General features: G+C 42.8%; 1 protein-coding gene across 1 annotated transcript in view; it reads right to left on the bottom strand.

Moving 5' to 3' along the window:
• CCDC178 (coiled-coil domain containing 178) overlaps positions 1–22120 on the bottom strand; it is a 302851-nt gene that overhangs the window by 201321 nt on the left and 79410 nt on the right. Inside the window, exons 11-12 of the mRNA XM_026647335.2 lie at positions 16396–16458; positions 12093–12254 (exon numbers count right to left, since the gene is read on the bottom strand). Of these exons, the coding sequence (XP_026503120.1) occupies positions 12093–12254; positions 16396–16458 (225 nt within the window). The remainder of the gene's footprint in view (positions 1–12092; positions 12255–16395; positions 16459–22120) is intronic.

Genomic DNA, 22120 nt, shown 5'->3' on the forward strand with positions numbered 1-22120 from the left:
CTCTCGAGGTCCCTTCCAGTCCTAGAATCTATGAATCTATGAATCTTATTGTTTTATATTAACCAGTGAGTTTGGATTAAAGTGTGTGGGAAACTCCATTTGGGATAGTAAAGCTGGTGCATATATCATTTTCCTTTTATGAAATGATGGAGTTTCTACAAGCCTGCATTGTTCAGTAGTGTGCTGGACAGTACAAGATACATATTTCTGGGGGAAAGTCTATGACTAATAATTTCCGGGTGTCATCCTGTATGTAATTCATGAGTGACTGGTCGGAGTGCTCATTTATTTAGCTGGGAGTGAATTTGCTTGCTGAAGGCTGTGTGAGCAGGCCAGGAATGGCTACTCTGACAGCATAGCTGTGTAAAAGGAACCCCAGGCTAGGGAGTTAAGGGGACACTGCTGTTCAATATTCCAGATTATATCCTGGGGAATGTCACAAACCTCACCCCCAGTGTAGACAGCGCTAGGTTCCGTCGACCTAGCTACCACCTCTCAGGGAGATAGATTAACTACAGTGATGGGAAAACCCCTCCTGTCAACACAGGTAATGTCTACACTAAATGCTACAGCTGTGCTGCTGTGGCATTTCAAATGTAAACATGCCCTAAATTATTCTACTGAGGATAATACATAGGCTATCAACAAAACCTGCAGAGACCTCTTCCTGAGTCTTGCAAGGCTTCCTCTATGGCTCCTAACTGGAGATGGGAAATTATTTTGTTCTTTAGCTCCTTCTCAAGAAAGTGATATACAAAAAAGGGGACTGGGAATGAGCACGAACTGGAATCTCTTTTTTTAAACTATATCTAACACTGATTTTTCTGAAGAAATTCTGTTATGCTGACTTGTAGGGAGGAAAAATCAGTCTGAAAAAGACTAGGAAAAGAAAGACTTTGAGGCATGACTTGTTGGGGGTTCTTGACCACCTTGTCAAACTTGTTTCTTACAAGATTCAGAACTAGAGAGAATGGAATTGCAGGTGGAGGATGTTCACTGTATCCTCTGTTTACCCCTGTGGCAAGAAAAATAAGGTTGCAGTTAAGTCTACTAATGATTAAGGTGTCAGGTGAGTGTAAAGATGCTCAAAGGCTTGCTGATGAACTTGGTATAGCTTACCTTGGCTGATCTATGGGCCGTTAGACAGAGTGTCTCACATTACATGAACGATTTTCTTATTGTCTTCATAAATGAGTCTTATTTTGGGACAAACAAAGGTGAATAGCTCTTCTAATTTTTGATGGCCAGAAGGAATCATCAATTATTAATGATTCAAGGCATATCTGTCACATATATCCCTTACACCCTGCATCAGTCCCCCTCCAGTTTCAGCCCTCTCCCTGCACAGAGATCTTGTTTGAGTCATGGTGCCTATGAATCTTCAGTTCCAATTATGATGTCAGTGATGTTTCTTCCATAAAATCTCCTCTCCGCATCTGATCAAAACTCCAGAATGCTCAGTAGCATCCCGTTCCAATGCACTGTGCTTCTAACAATCAGCAAGCAGACTTAGACAGTCAGGATACTTTTGAGATGCCTCTGAGCACTTTGTTGATGATGAGGATTTCAAACTTGCTGAAGTGTTTAGTTAACTGGAACTGATGGGGACGAAAATGCTACAGTACTACTTCTCTGAGGAAAGATCTCTGACTCTTATGGGCTTCTGGTGCAGAGGGAACAAAAATGTAGCTTGTCTTCTGGGAGTACCCCATCAGAGAAATATAGAGGACAGTGAACGTGTTGGTCCACAAATGACAATACAGAGCAGACAAACTATGTTGCAACCAAAGAGACTAACCAGTCATATCGGTGACTCTACTAACCTGTCCAGCCTAACATAATATATAAATTATCAGGAATTGAAACTACAGCTCTCCCCCCTTTTTGTTTTACATAAGAAAATGACAAATGCTGTCCTAAACTAACTATAAAGGTAAAGACATTATGAAGGTAGAAAGGCAAAGGCTGTAATCTGACTAATGAAACAGTTAAGACAGGAACTGTGTGGAGATGAATCCTTGGCTCTTTATATACACTCAAGAGCAAATGCTCAAATACGCACAGCTGCAAGATCACAGGTCTTCTAGAATGTTCCAGCTAAGTACATGTGCATCCCAAATGTGGTTATAGGAGGAATGGATAAAAGTAAGGGAAAATTTAGGATGAAGATCAGGAAACACTTCCTGAGAATGAGCTTTATTAACCTGCGTAATAGTTTTTCAAGAGAAATGATAAAAGTTCTATTACTTGGCACATTTCAAACTAGATTGGACTAATGACTGTATACTAGTATATATACACCATAGAAAACAATCCAGTCTTGGCAGGTAGATGGGCTAACAAATTTTTGCAGCTCTAGATTTTACAGTTCTATGAATTAATACAGAGGGCCACTGAGGATAGATGTGGAATTCATGTCCATCTATATAGTAGCTACGTAACAAATGACAGCTCCAATAGTTTCCTTCAGAAGTTTGGAATTTCTCTTTCGGATCCTAGATAAATGTTAGACAGTACTATTTAGAAAAGGGAGACCTTAAAGGAATATTTTAAAAATATCAATCTATCACCTACAAATAGTGCCCTCAACAATTGGAAAAGGATTAGATTCTGTCCATTGCCTTTTCTGTGTCATATCCTGCACAGTAGTGAGAGAGGAACTGAAAGGAATACATAAGATTAGGAGTAGGAACTAATGCTATAGCCGTTAGTCTGGTTTGTTTGTTTTTCTTTTTGAAAGCCTCCTGGTCCTAGTTAAGAGAAAACAGAATATGATGGGAAAATGGTATTGCTGCTCTTAGGAGTACAGACAGAAGTTACATAGACGACCAGTGCCTGCTGACAGTGGGGTTGGAACAACCCCGAAACAGCTTAAGTCACACCCTTCCTCCCGGCAACCCTTCCCCTTCCAGAAAGCAGACCCCGCACACTTCCAGGAAAGCAGCGGCCCCTCTATGCAGCTCCCAGATGTTCCTCTGTTCCAGCCTCTGCCTCTCCCTGCCTGGTGCAGCTCCCCAGATCAGCTGCTACATGGGGAGGGGGTCCAGCCGCACCATGTGACTGAGCAATCGGAGAGGGGGGAATGTGAGCATGCATGTCCCCCCACACACGTTGCCTTTTCAGAAGTATAATACTATTAATACTGAGGGAAAGATAAGATGACAGTGTCATGTTCTGGACTGCAATCCAGACCAGTGAGGAGTTGTGTTACTGCCTGCCCTGTAACTCTGAGTGCCTCAACATGCTCTGTTGCTATTGCTCTCTTGTCAGGATGCTTCCAGCCAGCATACAATCATGCACTGAGCATCTCTGTGTTAAGCAACTCTCAAACAGAAATTCTGATTCCAGCAGCCTGCTTGTTACACCCTTGCCACACTCTGGCTTCCACCAGCCTTGGTTATATCTGGCAAGATGACCCCAACATCCCCACCCCTCGTCAAGAATTTTCCCCAAACCATGTGCTCTGCAACATCCAGCCCTTTTCTGGACCATTCAGAGAGATATTAAGGTTCCTTTGTCCCTTTAAAGATACAATACACAACAGCTTGCCACATTAGCAGAGTTAACATTCACTTTAAATCAAACGCAGCACTGGGTTGGTTTAGATTAAAAGAAAAACAAGTTTATTAACAAAAGGAGATAGGATTTTAAGTGCATTCAGGGATAAAGGATAGAGTAAGAAATGGTTACACACAAATAAACGTGAAAAACACTTTTTAGAGGCTAAGACTTAACAAGACAAACTATAGCCTTTGTTCAAGGTAGTTTCCTTGCCCATCTATCTTTCAGCAAAATGACTGACCTCCCCTGGTCAGGATCTCCCATAAAGTCCAAAGTGCTCAGTTCTCCTTTGTCTTCTTAGGTGAAAGATAACTTGGGGTTCTTTGCCCCTCTCTTCTATAGCTAGTGCACCTTGAAATTGATTCTTCTGAAGATTACCCCTCAAAGTAAAGTACCTTCAAGCTGTGAGGAAAGTGACATGGAGTCTAGTGGTGAAAAAAGTTCCATGCTGGCTTCTTCCCCCGCTGGTGTTTGCTAAAATGCAAATTGATCTGTTTCCTGCAATCTCTTCACCCTGCTGTGATGCTGAGTAAATATCTCTTCCCCCTATTTACCTTCTATATACACTGCATTCCATTGTCTCTTAATGTACCTTGGAAATACCTTCAAGGTGGCAGAACCACATTCCTTTGTCTGGGGTGGAGTAACTTTAGCTTTGCCTGGGAGACACACCTTGATAACATAATTTCCAATATGTTTGTAATTTTGAATTTGTCCTCAGTCCATATATCACACAATAATATTGATGATTGGTATGTTATTAGTGTTCTATTAATATCTTACATGATATCTTCAAGATACAGGTTATGACATTAGTGAGTTGGGATACACTGAACCGGTCAGGCCAGCTGAAACTTACTACCAGATATCAATAAACCCCTTGCCTTCTTGCACTGGAATGCTGTTAGTGTCACAGAAAGAAAAGGACAAAGGGGAGGAAGAAACAGTGCCATATGACATGTCAATAACATCATTATTCACACTTAGGGACAATAAATTGGAATATTTATGGGTCCTGAGCATAGTGAGTGATGTACTAGGTTCAAAGAAAATAAACTGTTTCTTTTAATGCACAATGACAAGCTTATCAGCCATTAAATGGGGATGCTTGGGATTGTGTGCTTCTATCTCAGTTCAGAACAATGCTATGGACCAAGTTTTCAGTTGGTTTGCCATTGGCTGCTCGAATCTGAAATGCTACAATGTCCTCCTGATTTTCAAATGATGGCCACATTGTGGTATGCCACCAGTTTCCTTGTGCTTACTGATGTTTTTGTGTGCCTGTGCCTTCTCTGCCTTGTTGACCTGTACCGCTACTGCAGTCATGGGCACATAGAATTCAGTTTGCCAGGAATCAATTTTTATTTTAATGGATAATATCAATGTTTATTTTAAAGCATTTTTAAGATATTTACCTATTTACATTTTTCACGGTAGCAGGAAATTATGGAGTTTAAGCATTTTTTCGAATTTTATCTATTTAAAATTTAAAATTAAAATTGTAGGGGGTCAGACAATAATTATTTAATGACAGTACACACTGAGTTTCAAAATGGAGAAATTGTTACATGATAATTTCCTTTCTGCTAGCAGCATCTTCCACAATTCCATTACATCTGGGCTGTTCCCCTCCATTCTGCAGTTTTGAGAAGCAGTTTGAAGTTGCAGCAGCACCCGTATTAGCCACGCCTCTTTCTCTGACTTGCCACCGGAGGAGTCATTCCAAAGCAGTGTAAAACTCATAGAAAGATGATAACCTCGACACCCACTCAATCACTATGTATAACAGACAAACAGCCTATATGATGACAGTCTGAATAAAAAAATTGCCCCTTGGCAGTGAAACCATCCATCGTGGGTAGAATTTTGGGAGACACTGCTAGCAGAAAGGAAATTATTAGGTAAGAAATTTTCCATTGTACAGCCCAACGCCTCCCACAATTCTGTTACAGTTGGGAAGCAGTGAGCACTGAACAGAAGTAGGGAGGGATAAGGGGAAAGTAAAAAGGGAATGACATAGGAAGGAAATCCCCCTTATTTGAAAGTTGTTCAAAAGGCAATATTATTACTGGGCCACTGCCTGCAGCAAGAATTCTCTGTAGCCAAGAATCCTTCTCTCATGGCTATACAAGTGGCCAGGGTATTGGGTACCGTATCTGCTGCATCCACTGAAGCCTGAAGGAATGTTCTTGTCACTAACTTGCCCTCCTTTATGAAGGACTGAAATTGGGCTCTGTCCTCAGGGGGGAAGTTTGTCCTTAAAGTCCGCAAGCCTGGAACAGTAGTTAAAATCATATTTCGCTAACAAAGCCTGATAGCTAGCAATATGGCCTGTAGAGGACAAGACCTTTCTCCCAAGGAGATATAACTTCTTTGAGCCCTTGTCAGTCAGGGTGGTCTTCTAATGTTGTGACCTAGCCCTCTCCGTAGCGCCTCTCATAGACTCATAGACTTTAAGGCCAGACGGACCTTCATGATCATCTAGTCTGACTTCCTGCACATTCAGGCCACAGAACCTCACCCACCCACTCCTGTAATAGACCTACAGCCTGTGTCTGAGTTACTGAAGTCTTCAAATCATGATTGAAAGACTTCAAGTTGTAAAGAATCCACCATTTACACTAATTTAAACCTGCAAGTGACCCATGTCCCATGCAGCAGAGGAAGGCAAATCCCTCCCAGGGTCTCTGCAAATCTGATGCGGGGGAAAATTCCTTCCCAACCCCAAATATAGCGATCAGTTAGACTTGAACATGTGGGCAAGACCCACCAGACAGACACCTGGAAAGAATTCTCTGTAGTAACTCAGAGCCCTCCCCATCTAGTACCTCATCACCAGCCATTGGAAGTAATTGCTGCTAGCAGTCGCAGATCAACGACATGCTATTTTAGGCAGTCTCATCATAAAATCCCCTACATAAACTTATCAAGATCAGTCTTGAAGCCAGTTAGGTCTTTTGCCCCCACTGCTTCCCTTTGAAGGCTGTTCCACAACTTCACTCCTCTGATGGTTAGAAACCGTCATCTAATTTCAAGCCTGAACTTGTTGATGGCCTGTTTATATCCATTTATTCTTCTGTCCACATTGGCACTTAACTTAAATAACTCCTCTCCCTCCTTGGTATTTATCCCTCTGATGTATTTATAGAAAGCAATCATATCTCTCCTCAGCCTTCATTTGGTTGCCTAAACAAGCTGAGCTCTTTGAATCTCCTTTCATAAGGCAGGTTTTCCATTCCTCGGATCATCCTAGTAGCCCTTCTCTGCACCTGTTGCAGTTTGAATTCATCTTTCTTAAACATGGGAGATCAGAACTGCAAACAGTATTCCAGATGAGGTCTCATCAGTGCATTGTATAATGGCATTAACACTTCCCTGTCTCTACTGGAAATACCTTACCTGATGCATTAGCCTTTTTCATGGCCGTATCACATCAGCAGCTCATAGTCACCCTGTAATCAACCAATACACCCAGGTCTTTCTCCTCCACTGTCACTTCCAACTGATATGTCCACAGCTTATTGCAAAAATTCTTGTTAGTCCCCAAGGCCATGACCTTGCGCTTTGCATTATTAAATTTCATCCCATTTCTATTACTCCAGTTTTCAAGTTCATCAAGACCTTCTTATATGATATTCCGGTACTCCGCTGCACTGGCAATACCTCCTAACTTTGTGTCATCTGCAAATTTTATTAGAACACTCCCACTTTTTTGTGCCAAAGTCATTTTTATTAATGTTAAATATGATTGGTCCCAAGACCGATTCCTGAGGATCTCCACTAGTAACCTCCCTCCAGCCTGTCAGTTCACTTTTCAGTATGACCCATTGTAGTCTCCCCTTTAACCACTTCTTTGTCCACCTTTCAATTCTCATATTAATCCCCATCTTCTCCAATTTAACTAATAATTTCCCATGTGACACTTTAACAAATGCCTTACTGAAATCTGCATTTCCTTTGTCTAAAAAAACCAGTTATCTTCTCAAAGAAGATCAGGTTGGGTCTGGCACAATTTATCTTCTGTAAAACTATGTTATATTTTATCCCAACTACCATTTACTTGTATTTCCTTAACTACTTTATCTTTCAAAACTTGTTCCAAGACCTTGCATACAATTGAGGTAAAACTAACAGGCCTGTAGTCTGCCGGATCACGTTTTTTCCCCTTTCTTGAAAATGGGAACTATACTAGCAAGTCTCCAGTCATAGGATACAGATTTACAATTTACAAATTCATTAAAAATCCTTGCTATTGGGCTTGCAATTTCATGTGTCACCTCCTTTAATATTCTTGCAAGTAGCCTATCCGTGCTCTCCAATTTGGTCCTATTAAGCTGTTAGAGTTTGACTTCCAACTCAGATGTGGTAATTTTCATTCCCATATCCTCGTTCCTATTAGCAGCCCTGCCACTACCCCTAAGATTTTCATTAGCCTTATTAAAAACTGAGACAAAGTGTACGTTTATGTGTTGGGCCATGTCTAGATTATCTTTAATCTCCATCCCATCCTCGGTGCTCATGGTCCCACTTCTTCTTTTCTTGTTTTCTTTTTACTTATATGGCTATAGGAACTTTTTAGTATTGGTTTTAATCTCTTTTGCAAGGTCCAATTCTGCTTGGCTTTTAGCAATTCTCACTTTATCCCTATATTTTCTGACCTCCAAGAAGTAGCTTTCCTTGCTGATCCATCCAATCTTCCATTCCTTGTAGGCTGTTTTCTCATAATCACCTGTTTGAGAAGCCTGCTCATCCAGCTGGGTCTGCAGCCGTTCCCTATACATTTTTATTTTCTTGCTTGGGATGCAGGCTTCAGATAGTTTCTGCAACTTGATTTAAAATAATTCTAAGACTCCTCCATATTCAGATCCTTGAGTTCTTCAGTCCAGTCCACTTCCCTAACTAATTTATTTAAATTTTTAAAATTTGCCCTTTTGAAATCAAAGGCCCTAGTTGCAGATCTATTTTTGTTTATCCTTCCATTTAATTTAAACTGAATTACTTCATGATCACACAATTCAATATTGTCCCCTACAACTAGTTCTTCTATGGGGTCCTCACTACTCACCAACACCAAATCTAAAATGGCATCAACTCTTGTTGGTTCAGCAACTATTTGGTGAATAAATCTGTCAGCTATCACATCCAGGAAAATCTGGGCCCTACTATTATTAGTAGCACTTGTCCTCCAATCTATATCTGTGAAGTTAAAGTCTCCCATAATCACAACAATTCTAAGTAATATTTATTTCATTAAAACATTAAGGAGGTCTCTATCCTGGAGCCTGGGGGGTCTGTAGCATACCTCAAGCACTATCCCAGGGGAACCTCTAGTAGCTTTCTTCTCCAAAGTTATTTTGGCCCAAACAGACACTGTCTTATCCATTCCATCACTTCTAATTTCTTTACAGTCTACTTTATCATTAATAAATCATACTACTCCACCATTTTTACCTCTATTTCTGTCTTTCCTGAACAGCACATACCCTTCAATGCCTGTACTCCAGTCATGACTACTATTCCATCATGTTTCTGTTATCACTATAATATCTGATTTCACTTCCTGCACCAGTAGTTCTAGCTCCTCCATTTTGTTACCCGGGCTTCTTGCATCGGTGTACAGACATCTTAGTAGTTTCTGCTTAGCTTTGCCCAGATTCCTCACCCACTTGAGTACAGTCATTCTCCTGCCAGTATCACCTACCTGATTATTTGCTTAATTGATATAGGCACAATCTTCTCTCTTAATGTCCATTCTCCTATACACTGCTCCATTGCTCCCTGCTCCATTACTTGATTTTCCTCCCAGTCAATGTTAGAATCAGGCATGGAGATTACATGAGCATCTCCTAACCATGTCACCCGAGTTCCTAGTTTAAAGTTCTTTTAATAAGTTGTGCCAACCTCCATCCCAGAAGTCTATTGCCCTCCCTATTCAGGTGGAGTCCATTCCACGAGAAGAATCCTCTGTTCATGAATGCCTCCCAGTGATCCCAAAAGCCCTCCTTATAGCACCTGCCTGCATGACCAATCTAGAGGGCTCTATGATGGCCTCAGTAACTGGAAACACCACCACCTTACGTGGGCCTGCAGGTTGCAAAACATCCAGAAGTCGGTGGTTTTTTTGGTCCTGGACCTCCTTCAACAGTATCTGGAGATCATTGGCAATCCTCTGCAGCAGTTCCTAGCACTGCCTATGATCATCTGGTAGAGATGGAGAGGAAGGAGTGACTGCTTTGTCTGGAGATGAGGATGAGATTCCTGACCTGCTGATCTAGGTCAATGTCCTCCTCCTCATACTTCAACAGATCAAGTGGGAGCCAAGAAGAAGAAATGTGGTAAGATTCCTGGGTGGGTTCTGGCTGTCTGCCATAAGGATCCTATTGGTCACAAGAAGGCAAGAAAGAGGGATCAGCCATTTGTGAGAGACTTCCTGGGATCGGATCCCAGAGGTCCCTGGGGAAATCATATCTAGATGGGTAGCGCCCAGATCTCCTCAACTGCCTGTCGGGGCTTGGCTTTCTCTGAGAAGATGGAGAAGCAGCTGGAAAGTCTGACTTGTCCGAATCAGAAAACTGCTCCCCTTCCAATGGTGGGACCATCAGTACTGGAGCACTCCTACCTGATAGTTGGAGATGAGACAGTTTTTGAGACACCGAAGAAGTAGTACACACTCTGGTGTAGAAATGTCCCTCAGGAAGGCCAGACCAGAAAGGATGGGAGAAAGGAGAAAGATATTCTCCAGTGTTGTATATATCTCTATAAATCCCAGTGTCCGGGGGTTCCAACTGTCAATACCAATGGTTCTGGCATGTTTGGGGAGGTAATGCAGTCCTTGGATAAGTGAGCCGGTACTGGCAATGAGTCCGGACCCACACTCCTAGATGGAGCCAGCAGATGACAGTTCTTGCGTTTTGAAGCCAGAGTCACCGACGGAACTGACAGATCTTTCTTCTTGCTCAGTTTACCCTTCAGCCTGAGGATCTTCAGCAGTGCCAGTCCCTTAGGATTCGTACATGAAGGCTCACCTGCTCTCAATAGCTAGGGGAGAGATCGCATCTCTTGTGGACAGTCCTAGATAGGGATCTATCCTTGCGACTATGAGAGTGCACCTACCAGATGAGGCACCAGCAATGCTGCGAGACTGCTATTGCACACACACACACACCCCGACCAGATACTGCTACCAAAAATCTCTGATCAACGGCACCGTGATGCACTGACACTTGAAGTGGAGCACCCACAGGAACAGCACTCGAAGAAGAATGTTTTGTTACTGGCTTGGTGAAGTTTTGGGGATCGTCTGCCCTATTCTTTCCAGTTTGCACTGATTAAGCATACTCAGTATAGCCATTCTAGCGAGGAGGGAGTCCCCTGTATGGGGGAAAAACAAGCTATACTATCTAGACTATAAAACTCTAAATCTACTAATATAAAAGCTATGATGTATAAAAACTATTTACAAATCTATCAAGAGGGGAAAAAATGGAGAGATCTGTGAACACAGGGATTCTGACTCTGGCTATGTGGCAGTAAGAAGGAACTGGAGAGGCATCTGCTTGGACTGTCTCTTACACCCTCAGTCAGGAGCACAGGAAAATCTACTCGCATGTGCAGGCCAACGGACCCTTTTTGTTAGAATTTCTGGACACAGAAGCAGTTTGCTTTTCTGACAATTTTCCTGTAGGGCAGAAAGAGAGAAATGTCCCATCTCACTGACATTGCACCTTCCGATATATAGAAAGTAGCCAGACACCACTGAACAGCTGATGAAGGGGAAGCAGGTTGGCTAGTCAATCTCCCCTCCAAGGATAATAAGAGGGGAGTGAGATAAAGGGCAGCAGATTGGGAATATGGGAAAGACCTTCCAAAAGACAAAGGCAAATAACTGGCAAGGAAAATAGAGCCTGGAGAAGGGTGACCTATACAAAAAACCCAGGACAAATGGGGTTGGGGATCCTGAGTTAAGGTCCTGTAAAAGGTTTACACCTGGCACAAATCTCCCCCTTCCTCTCCCTCACACCCAAGGTAGATCTCCCTGGAGAGAGGGATTTCTTGTTCAGTTGCTCTTTCCATAAGGCTGAAAAGAGGAGAGCATGCCAAGCCAGCAGCAGATGAAAGGCTGGTTGCCTTCTGTCCAGGTCTGGAACTTACAGCTAAGCAGAAACGTACAGGAGACATACTAAGCCAGTGCTATATGTTCTTCGCTTTTGTGATAACTAAAATAGACAACATAAAAGTTATGAGAGATGAAGAAGGGTTACCAATTAAGACCCGAATTGAAAGTTAAGTATTTTTAACTGCTGTATGTTACAGTATATACAGTCACTGAATGAGGTATATGAAATATTATCCCAAGGCATAACTACAAAACATAAGAATTGAAGTTTATCCTTAACTCTGATTTTCCTACTTTACTGGTATTTTTTCCAATAATACCAGTAAGTTTATTAGTAAACACACCAAAATTAACCACAAGTGTTTTAAACTGCATTCTAAATTACTGTCTGGAAAAGTAAGTTAAGAAATATTACCTCAATATTTTCTTTATGTATATTTTTATTTTCAATAAATTGTGCTTCTAGTTCAGCCACTGGTCCCTCGATGTCTGCTATCCTCTTTATAGTTTCTTCTTTTGTCTTGATGCTATCTTTTTTCTTTTGCTCTAGCTCACCATACATTGCTTTAATCCTGGCCTGTTAAAAAGACATGAAACTAATTATCGTTTATTAAAATCAGAAGCAAAAGAAGAACAATCTATTTAAAAAATTCCAAATTTGAAAGGCCATTCATACCATTAACAAAATGCTATGTACAGAACCACAAATTAATGATATGTGTATTTACAAAATCGGGGTTAACAAGTACAGCTCAGTGATATTAGGAATATCTATAGAATGAGAGCAAAGTTAGCCACTGAGCCAGAATATGTCATCAACACTGCATGAAATAGGGAAGGAAGAGTAGCCAGTAGAATTGACAAACACAGTGAAGGGACTGAACAGGAAAAAAAAATACAAAATGTCAGTATTATATTAAACAGATAAGGTAGGTAATGTAATAACTGTTATTGGACCAACTTTTGTGGGTGGAAGGTACAAGTTTTTGAACTACAAAGATCTCTTCAGGTCTGGAGAAAGAAATCAGTGTCTGAGCTAAATACACATTGAGACAGATTGCTAAGCATAAGTGGTAATGCCTGTTGTAGGAAGCCACTGGAAATGGAGGGGGCAATAAGGGTTAGACTATTCTGAAAAAGAGGTTTGAAGTGGGTTAGCATGCAGGTGTTTGTTGTAGTGAGCCATGAAACCAGTGTCTCTATTCAGTCACACTGATTTTTGGTGTCTAGCAGCACTATGAATTTAAGTTCCCAAGCTCGCTTTTTGAAAGTGTTGTGCAGGTTTCCTTTGAGGTTGAGTATTGAAAGATCAGATATGGAATGATCAACTTGTGAAAAGTGTTTGCAGATGGGTGATATGGTGTTTTTGTCTTTCATCATTTTTCCCTGTGAGAGTTCATTCAAACCAGACAATCGTAGTGAATGTCTGGTTTCACCCACATAGTTGTTATTGGGGCACCTCTACACCTCTCTGATCACTACTTACAACTCCAAATATGCTGAGCAGCTCTGGAAAAGGACCCCAGAAAAACTGAGGAACCATCTCCTGCACCATATATGCTTCAGAAGAGACCACCTCCAACAAGAAATCACCACATTCTCCCACACACTGGAAGAAAGAATATCAGGAAGCCTACCTGGAGATCATGCAGCAAACCCAAAACAACTATCTAAAATACCTGATGCCAACCATCCAACACATGCAAAAAAGTGAAACCAACTACAGCAACTGCACAACCAATAGAACACCACCTCTTGTAGAAACCAACACACCAAGACCCAGCACATCGACACATGATGATATCCCAACGTCATCAACCTATCAAGACTACTCTTAACCAAAACTGAAGCATCTGTACTCTCCAAGGGACTGAAATTCTGCCCCACCACAGAACCTGATAACATACAATCATGTGAAGAACTAGAAGAATTCCTCCATCAATTCCACCTCACAGAAAAGAAGATACCACCCACAACTATCACCTCCCCATGGACAGCCATAAGAAAAAAGTATCATCTGACTGGACATTGCGCAGAGGATGAAACCACACACTGGATCATTACATTGACTGCTTCAGGAAAAAAACTGACTGTAAAATGCTCAACAAACATTATATCCACCACAATCTCTCTACCACTAAGAGGACAGCTATACAGACCCTGAAATCCAACCACTAGATAGTGATCAAACCAGCAGACAATGCAGGCACTATCGTAGTCTTTAATTGTGATGACTATGTCAACAAGGCCTACAGACCACTCTCTGACACCACCTACTACAAAAAACTAAAAAACCACCACACACCACAATTCACACAGGAATTTAAAAATACCATCAAATCCTTCCTCAAACAACTAAAAAAAAAAAACCCTCTACAAACTCGTCCTCCACAAACGCACCCTAGGGACCTTCTACATGCTTCCCAAGACACACAAACAAGGGAACCCAGGCAGATGCACTCTTATTGAAGGAATATCAAGACCCACAGAAACCATGCTCAAACTATTCCCCTCCAAGACACTACCAACTTCTTCCAGATACTCTTCAACTCTAACAGCCTCCCCCATGACACCATCCTTGTCACCTCCCTATACACCAACATCCTTCACCATGATGGTATCGCTGCCTGCCTCAAATACCTACAAGATAGTGTAAAATACTCAGAAATCCACTCAAAACACAATGCCAAATGCATCCATTTCATCCTCAACCACAACAATTTCACATTTAACAACAAACACTTTGTCCATAGCATGGTAACAGCCATGAGTACTACGATAGCCAACCTCTTCATGGGTCACCTCAAGGAAAAATTTCTGGACAACTGCATCATGAGACCAATATTATATCTGAGATACATCAAGGGTATTTTTATCCTTTGGACAGACAACTTAAACTCCCTCATAGATTTCCACCACAACTTCAACAACCACCACTCATCCATCAAACTCTCTCTAGAACACTGCCACACCAGCATCAACTTCCCGGACATCACAATTAGCTTCAGCAGTGGATTCCTACAAATTACTATATGAAAGAAACCCTCGGATCACCACTCTTACATCCACAGATCCAGCAACCACCCCAGACACAAAAAATATGTTATCTACAGTCAGGCACTCAGATAGCACAGAATTTGCACTGAAAATATAGTCAGGCATACATTCCTAGACATACTTAAAACAGCTGTCACTATACAAGGACATTCCACCAGAGAACTAGAAAGGGTCACCGAAATACCACAAGAAAAGCTGCTTCATCACAGAAAAAAAAAAACGCCCCCTGACAGCACATCGCTAATTATCACCCACCCCCCCAAACTGGAACCCATATTGGTATCATCAAATGTATTTGACATCCTGAAAGAAATTTTTCTCAACCCCCCCCCACCCCCTTTCTGGCCTTTAAACAATCCCACAACCTTGCCAAGCTCATCAAGGCAAGATCCCCACAGCCCAAGACACACGAACTCAAAGCAGCACCAGATCCTGCCAGAACAACAAATGCAAAACTTGCAAACATATCTTCACTGCTATGGTGATCAATTCCCCCCATAACACACCTTCCAGATTAATGGATCCTACAAATGCCTGTCACACTATGTGGTGTACCTCATACAGTGCATCAAATGCCCCAATAACAACTATGTGGGTGAAACTGGACAATCACTACTCTCTCAAATGAATTCACATGGAAAAATGATAAAAGACAAAAATACCATATCACCCGTGGGCAAACAGTTTTCACAAAATGATCACTCCATATCTGATGTTTCAATACCTGGCCTCAGTGTAAACCTGCATAACACGTTCAAAAGGCGAGCCTGGGAATTTACATTCATAACACGGCTAGACACATAAAGCATGGATTCAACAAAGACAGTGGGATTACGGCTCATTACAACAATTTGTAACACACCACACTGCCTGCTAACCCTTAATGGCCCATTCCAAACCCCTTTTGCATACAATCGAACCCTTATTGCCCACTCTATTTTCAAGTGGCCACCTATAAAATGCATTATCCCTTATGATTAACAAGCTGTCCCAGTTTCTATTTAGTTCAGACACACAGATTTCCTTCTCCAGACCTCAAGAACAGCTCTTGGTAGCTTGTACCTTCCATCAACAGAAGTTGGTCCAATAATAGATATTACATCACCTCCCTTATCTCTCTCAACATGGCTACCACACTGTAAACAAAGTATTACATTAAAGCAGATGAAGAAATTAAAGTATTTAAGCTCTTCCTAGTCCTAGTGAAGACATCTAGAGAATGGGTAATTCAAGTATTGGAAATTCATGTCAGGAGTCAAATTCTTTACTGATGGGGAACTTTATCACTATAACCGTTGCTCTTTGGTTTAGACAAGCAAGCTAAAAAGGAAGAAACCAAAGTGAAGAAGAAAATCATTATTGCAAAGCAAACCAATACCGTTTACGACAAAGATAACCATGCCTTTAAAAAAAGAGTCAGAAATTCACAGTAGTTTCCAAAATTAGATATGGTTATTTTAATTCAAACTGTTTATCCATAATCAGATCCTGCCAATTTTCCAAAGAGCATATGTCAACAGCTAGGGAAAGAACTATTTGTCTGCAATCCAAGTTGGTTAAAAAAAAAAAGTGTTTTATTACAGAAAGATTTACAATGTTAAAACAAAAATATATGTAAAAGGAGTTTATACATGAAATCAATGTGGTAATGTCTTGTTTACCTGAGTCAGTTGCCATGTTCCTCTTTCATCTCGAATTAATTTTTTTATGTTCTCTTCCAAATTCTTAAAACAAAAATTTTTAAAAATTAACACCCACAATATAATGTATAACAAAAGCAAATTAAAAAACAGCTGCAATGAAGATTTAATACTGACATTATTATAAAGCCAAACAGCTTTCAAACTGTGTCCTATCTACTGTATAATAAAATGAATAATGAATAAAGAGAAAGGAAATTACCATTTTGGCACTATGACGATATGAATTCAGGCACAGGAAGTAAACTAATGCAGCAGAAAGTACAAAAAAGGCAACAGAATTTTCTAAGGTATAAGTTCAATTACCTTTTATAACTAGCAGTCATTAAATATACTCAATACCTATATGTCACCTATAGGAATCATGAATGGCAAATGAGTAATTTTATATATCAGTGCCTTCCCTGCACTCCATTGTTTTACACAGAAGTTACCTTGTTTGCAAATCATATGCAAACCTGAACTTTGTTCCAGCACTCTCTCATTTGAGGCTCCTCTTCTGCTCTTCCAGTATAATTGGGGCCTACATCCCAAGATTGGGATTTATGCACTGTATATCTTTAGTTTAGGATTTGTAACATAAAGCAGGTTAACATAACTTGATATAATTAAAATCTCAGGTAGTTTAACCAGAATATAGGCTTTTGTTTTCTTTCTGTAACTTACATTTTTAAGTTAATTTAGTGCTTGGGAAAAGTGTACTAGAGACTGAAATTCCTTACTTATCAAATTCTTTACTTGCTATTGCTCACACTGTACTTACGGAAGGCACACAACCTCAATCAACCCTGTTTTGGATAACGAATGTGTAATTCCATCCTTGGGTTGATTCAGCATCTCTGTTAAGATTATCAATTTGTGGCAACCACGATAATAGTTTGGTGACACAAACAGTTGGACACCAGGATACAGACTGAGACCACTAGCATACTTATTATATAGGACATTGAACAAATTGGAATTACTTTAAGTATATAACACTTCACAGGGACAGAATGAACCTGTTACGTATGGCAACTGTGGTTCTTCGAGATGTGATGCAGACGTGTATTCCACCTTAGGTGTGAGCACGCCCAGTGCACTGGAGCCAGAAAATGTTGCTGAGCAGTACCCGTAGGGGGATGGTACTCAGGCCTTGTGGCTGTGGCCCCTCCCCTGGCTACATGAGACAGTGCCACCCCGACCCCACTTCAGTTCCTGCAGACCGAAAGCTGATGAGAGGAGACTCCGATATAGAGGGGAAGGAGGGTGTGTTGTGGAATATATGTCTGTATCACATCTCAAAGAACCACAGTTACAGTAACGGTTTCTTCTTCTTCGCGTAGATGCAGATGAGTATTCCACTTAGTGACTCACAAGCAGTACCCCAATGTGGAGGCAGGGCTTGGAGTCTACTGAAATAGGGATCCTTCCGAGGCCTGCATCCACTCTGGAAGATGTGGTAATAGCATAGTGGTCTGTAAACGTATGTCTGGACGACCACGTGGCTGCCCTGCAGATGTCCAGTATGGAAATGTCATTGAGGAATGCTATTGATGTTGCTTGTGCTCACATGAAGTAAGTCCATATGCACTGAGGAGGAGCAGCTGAAGGTATCTCATATGCAGCCTTGACTCAGGATGTTATCCATCTTCAGATGGTCTGTGCAGAGACCGCTTGCCCCTTCATGCAGTCCGCATATGACATAAACCGGCAAGGCAAAACACAAAACAGTTTAGTCCTGTCTAGATAAAAGGCTAGGCATTGCTTGACATCCACAGTAAGAAGGTGCTGTTCTTCTGGGGAAGAGTGATCCTTAGGGAAAAAGACAGGTAAATACACTGCCTGATTCAGATGAAACTGAGAGATGCCCTGGGATAAAGACTTTCGGTATGGTCGCAGTGTTACCTTATCCTTGAAGAACTGAGTGTAGGGCAGCTCATCTATGAGGGCCTGCAACTCACATATCGTTCTGGCCAAAGTGATGGCTATCAGGAACATGATTTTCTGAGAAAGGAGGGGCAGCAGATGGGACACAAAGGGCTCGAATGGAGGGCCAATTAGAGCTGCCTGTGTTTAGGTCTCACAAAGGAACCAGTTCTCGGACCGGAGGATGTAAGTGGAGAGTCCCCTTCAGAAATCTTGTCACCATGGCATTAGAAAAAACTGATTTCCTTTGAACCAGGGGATGGAATGCTGCTACCACTGCCAAATGCACTCTCAGTGAACTGAGTGCAAGGCCCAATTTCTGAAGATGTAACAGGTACTCCAAGATGTCCTGGATGGAAGCCACTGTGGATTGGGTCACATGGGTCAAGGACCAAACTGAGAATCTCTTCCATTTCGCTAAGTACGCCATCCTAATGGAGAACTTCCTACTGTTGAGCACTGTCTCGGCCACACTGGAGCAATGAGGATGACCTTGGCCCAATCCTCATTGAGCTTGAAGATGACCTGTTGAATGATCGGAATGGCAGGGGGGACGGCATACAGAGGAGCTGTCTGCCAGCAGCAGTGGAAGACATCAGGGAGGGAGCCTGGGCTGAGGCTCCCTTGAGGGCAGAATAGTCGACATTCCCTGTTTTCCCTCATCACAAACAGGTTGATTGTAGAGATGGCTCACATTGGAAAGACGATCCAGAGAACACTCTCCTTCAGGGACCATTCATGGGTCCAAGAAAAAACCCTGCTGAGATGGTCCACAAGACAATTTTCCATCCCCAGCAAATAGACTGCTACTAGAGTGATGTCTTCTTCGATGCAAAATTGCCAGGAGTTGATTGCCTCCAGGCAGCGTAACCTGGAACGTGCCCTTCCTTGCTTGTTCACATAGTACATCACAGTGGTACTGTCAGTGAGAATGTGAACCACTGCGTATCTGATACGGATGCAGTCTGAGAAGGTACAACATGCATTATGGATGGCCCAAAGTTCCAATACACTGATATGGAGTGAGGCTTCCTGTTTCAACCACAGGCTTTGCACCCGCAACAAATCCAGATGTGCCCTTCAACCCAGAAGGGAAGCGTTGGTACCACTGACTTGGTCGGAGAAGGCATGCATTGCATGGGGATTCCCACCAGTGTAGGAAATGTAGAACTGGTGGAGGGAGGCAAACCAACCTGTCCAACTATCATGCAGGGCAGGATAGTAAATTGTCCTAAGCCACATCTGAAGGGGGTGCAAGATGGTGAACTGGACCACCTGCGTGCAAGAGGACACATGGCCCAACACACTCAGACACATGCAAATTGTCATGTACAGCTGAAATTGAAGACTGAGGCAGAGCTGTTGAATAGCCTGGAAGTGGTTGGTCAGCAGAACACCCTCTACCTCGTGTAGTCTAACAGAGCCCCAGTGAATAAGACTTTACTGTGTTTAAAATGAGTCCCAGACGGTTGAGAAAATGCAACGTGGTGTCAATGTGGGCGAGAACCTCCACTCTGGAGTCATCAAGGTACAGGATGATGTGGATTCCCTTCCTTCTGAGATATGCCATGACCACCACCATGAATTTGGTGAAGACTCGGGGGCAGAAGAGAGGCCGAATGGGAGAACCATATACTGAAAGCGGCGTTCTCCTATCACAAAATACATAAACTTCCTGTGGCTCTGTAGAATGGCCATATGAAAGTCCTGAAGGTCCAGGGCAGCAAACCAGTCATTCTGAGACAACGTGGGGAAGATAGCTGATAGAGTGACCATGTGAAATATCATGTACTTGATGAATTTGTTGAGGTTGGCAAAGGTCAAGAATAGGTCTCATCCTGCCCTTGGATTTTGGTATCAGGTAGTACTGGGAGTAAAAGCCATGGCCCTGGTATTCTGGTGTAACCTCCTCTACTGCTTCCAACTTCAATAGAGAGTTGACCTGATCAATGAGCAGTGTCTTGTGAGGGGGGTCCCAGAAGACGGATGGAGAAGGGAGGTGGAAAGGGGGCATGGAGACTAACTGGACTGCGTAGCCCAATCTGACAGTGTCTAGGGCGCAGCTGTCGGAAGTAATCCAGTTCCAAGCATTGTAAAAGTGGGCCTGCTTGTCCCCAAAGGGATGGGGGCCTGGAGGGGTTGGAATAACGACTGAACCAATGCTCTGGACAAAGGAGTTAAAATGGGTGCTTGGCCTGGGCCGAGGGAGGGTGTGAGCACTGTCCGAAGCTCAAGCCCAACTGCTTCCTCTTGGTGGGATCTAACTCGCTTTATAGGGTAAGTCCCGTTGTTTCAGGGGAGAAAAGTTGCATAAAGGAATGCTGCGGGCACTGCTGTTGCACCCCATACCATGGGCAGCATCAGTCCTGGTAGAAACAGTGGTACTGGAGTGCCCAAATTCACTGACATCAAAGGTGGTAAGAGCCGCCATGGGAGCACTTTCAGCATCGAATGTGGCTGTGCTGACGTGATGGGATGTTCCAATGTGATGGGGTGCAAGAGTTGAATTAGGTCAGATGGGCCCACTCAGCCAATTAGGCTGCAAACACAGGAGCTTTAAGATGGAGGCAGCTAATTGGAGAGAAGCTCACCTGCGAAGGACAGATGGGGCTTCTACAAAGCACAGGAAATTGGAAGCAGAAGGGGCGCAGGGAGAAGTCTGCAGTCACTGCTTGGGAAAAGGGAGAAGGGAGGAGGAAGAGTGTGTCTTCAGAAAACAAACTGATGGATGTAACTGCTAGAATGGGCATCGGCCTGACTGAGCTAATCCCTAGAACCTCCAGGAAGAGCGCCGTCCAGAAGTGAGTAGAGCAAACTCGTCACAGCCAAAGACGACCCTGGTGCCAAAGTCCCCCACACTGATTTTGATACCAGCTCCATCTCCACCCCGGGAAGGGGAGCATCTGAATGCAGTGTCAACAGACAGAGCAGTTCAGAGGCTCGCTCCATCACAGGGGTCATATGTGGTGCAGCCCTGGGAAAGTCCTGGACCTACAGCGAGGCTGAGACCAAAAGGCAGAGGAAGCCTGTGGTTGCCTGGTACGCCAATGACACTGGCATCTTCCTTGTCAGTACTGGACACAACAGATGCCCAAAGACTAGAACCAGAGTCAATGATACAAGGTTTTTGCCATTCCCACTCAGTACCAGGGAGGGGTCAGAGGTAGCCACACCATCCCACACACCATTCCACGCTTTTCCTAGGGGAGGCAAAGGAGTCACCCGTGACCTGGAGCGGTCCTGACTGGTCTTACGAGACCTCTTCCTCAGTGCCTATGAAGGAGAATGGCTCCTCCGTCTCTTCGGCAAGGCACCTACCCGGGAATGAGAGGCAGCAGTGCCCGAGGTCAATCCTCAGCCTAAAGAGGGCCTCAGTACTGGATCAGATAGCCTGACCTGTTCAAGCAGGTGCTGTTTGAGATGAAGGTGTCGTGCCACCTGAATCCACTTTTTAAATGACTTACAAATCAAAAGCGCTCTTTAAGGTGGGCCTCCCTGAGACAAAGCAAGCACCATGTGTGGGAGATCGCTGTTGGGGATCATCCCATCACACAAAACACAGTGTTTAAACCCTGGTGAGGGCATCACTGGGGAACACTAACTATCAACTACTAACTAACTAACACTATATAATAAACTAGGAGCTCTGACTCCAGGGTGGTCAGAAGGAACTGAGGGGGATCAGGGTGGCACTGCCTCATATAGCCAGGGGAAGGGCCACAGCCCCGAGGCACGAGCGTGCCCCTCTACAGGTACCGTTAGGCAAAAGGCTCCAGCT

This window comes from Terrapene carolina, unplaced genomic scaffold (assembly GCF_002925995.2).
Source record: "Terrapene carolina triunguis isolate 2854851 unplaced genomic scaffold, T_m_triunguis-2.0 Scaffold58, whole genome shotgun sequence".
NCBI lineage: Eukaryota > Metazoa > Chordata > Testudines > Emydidae > Terrapene > Terrapene triunguis.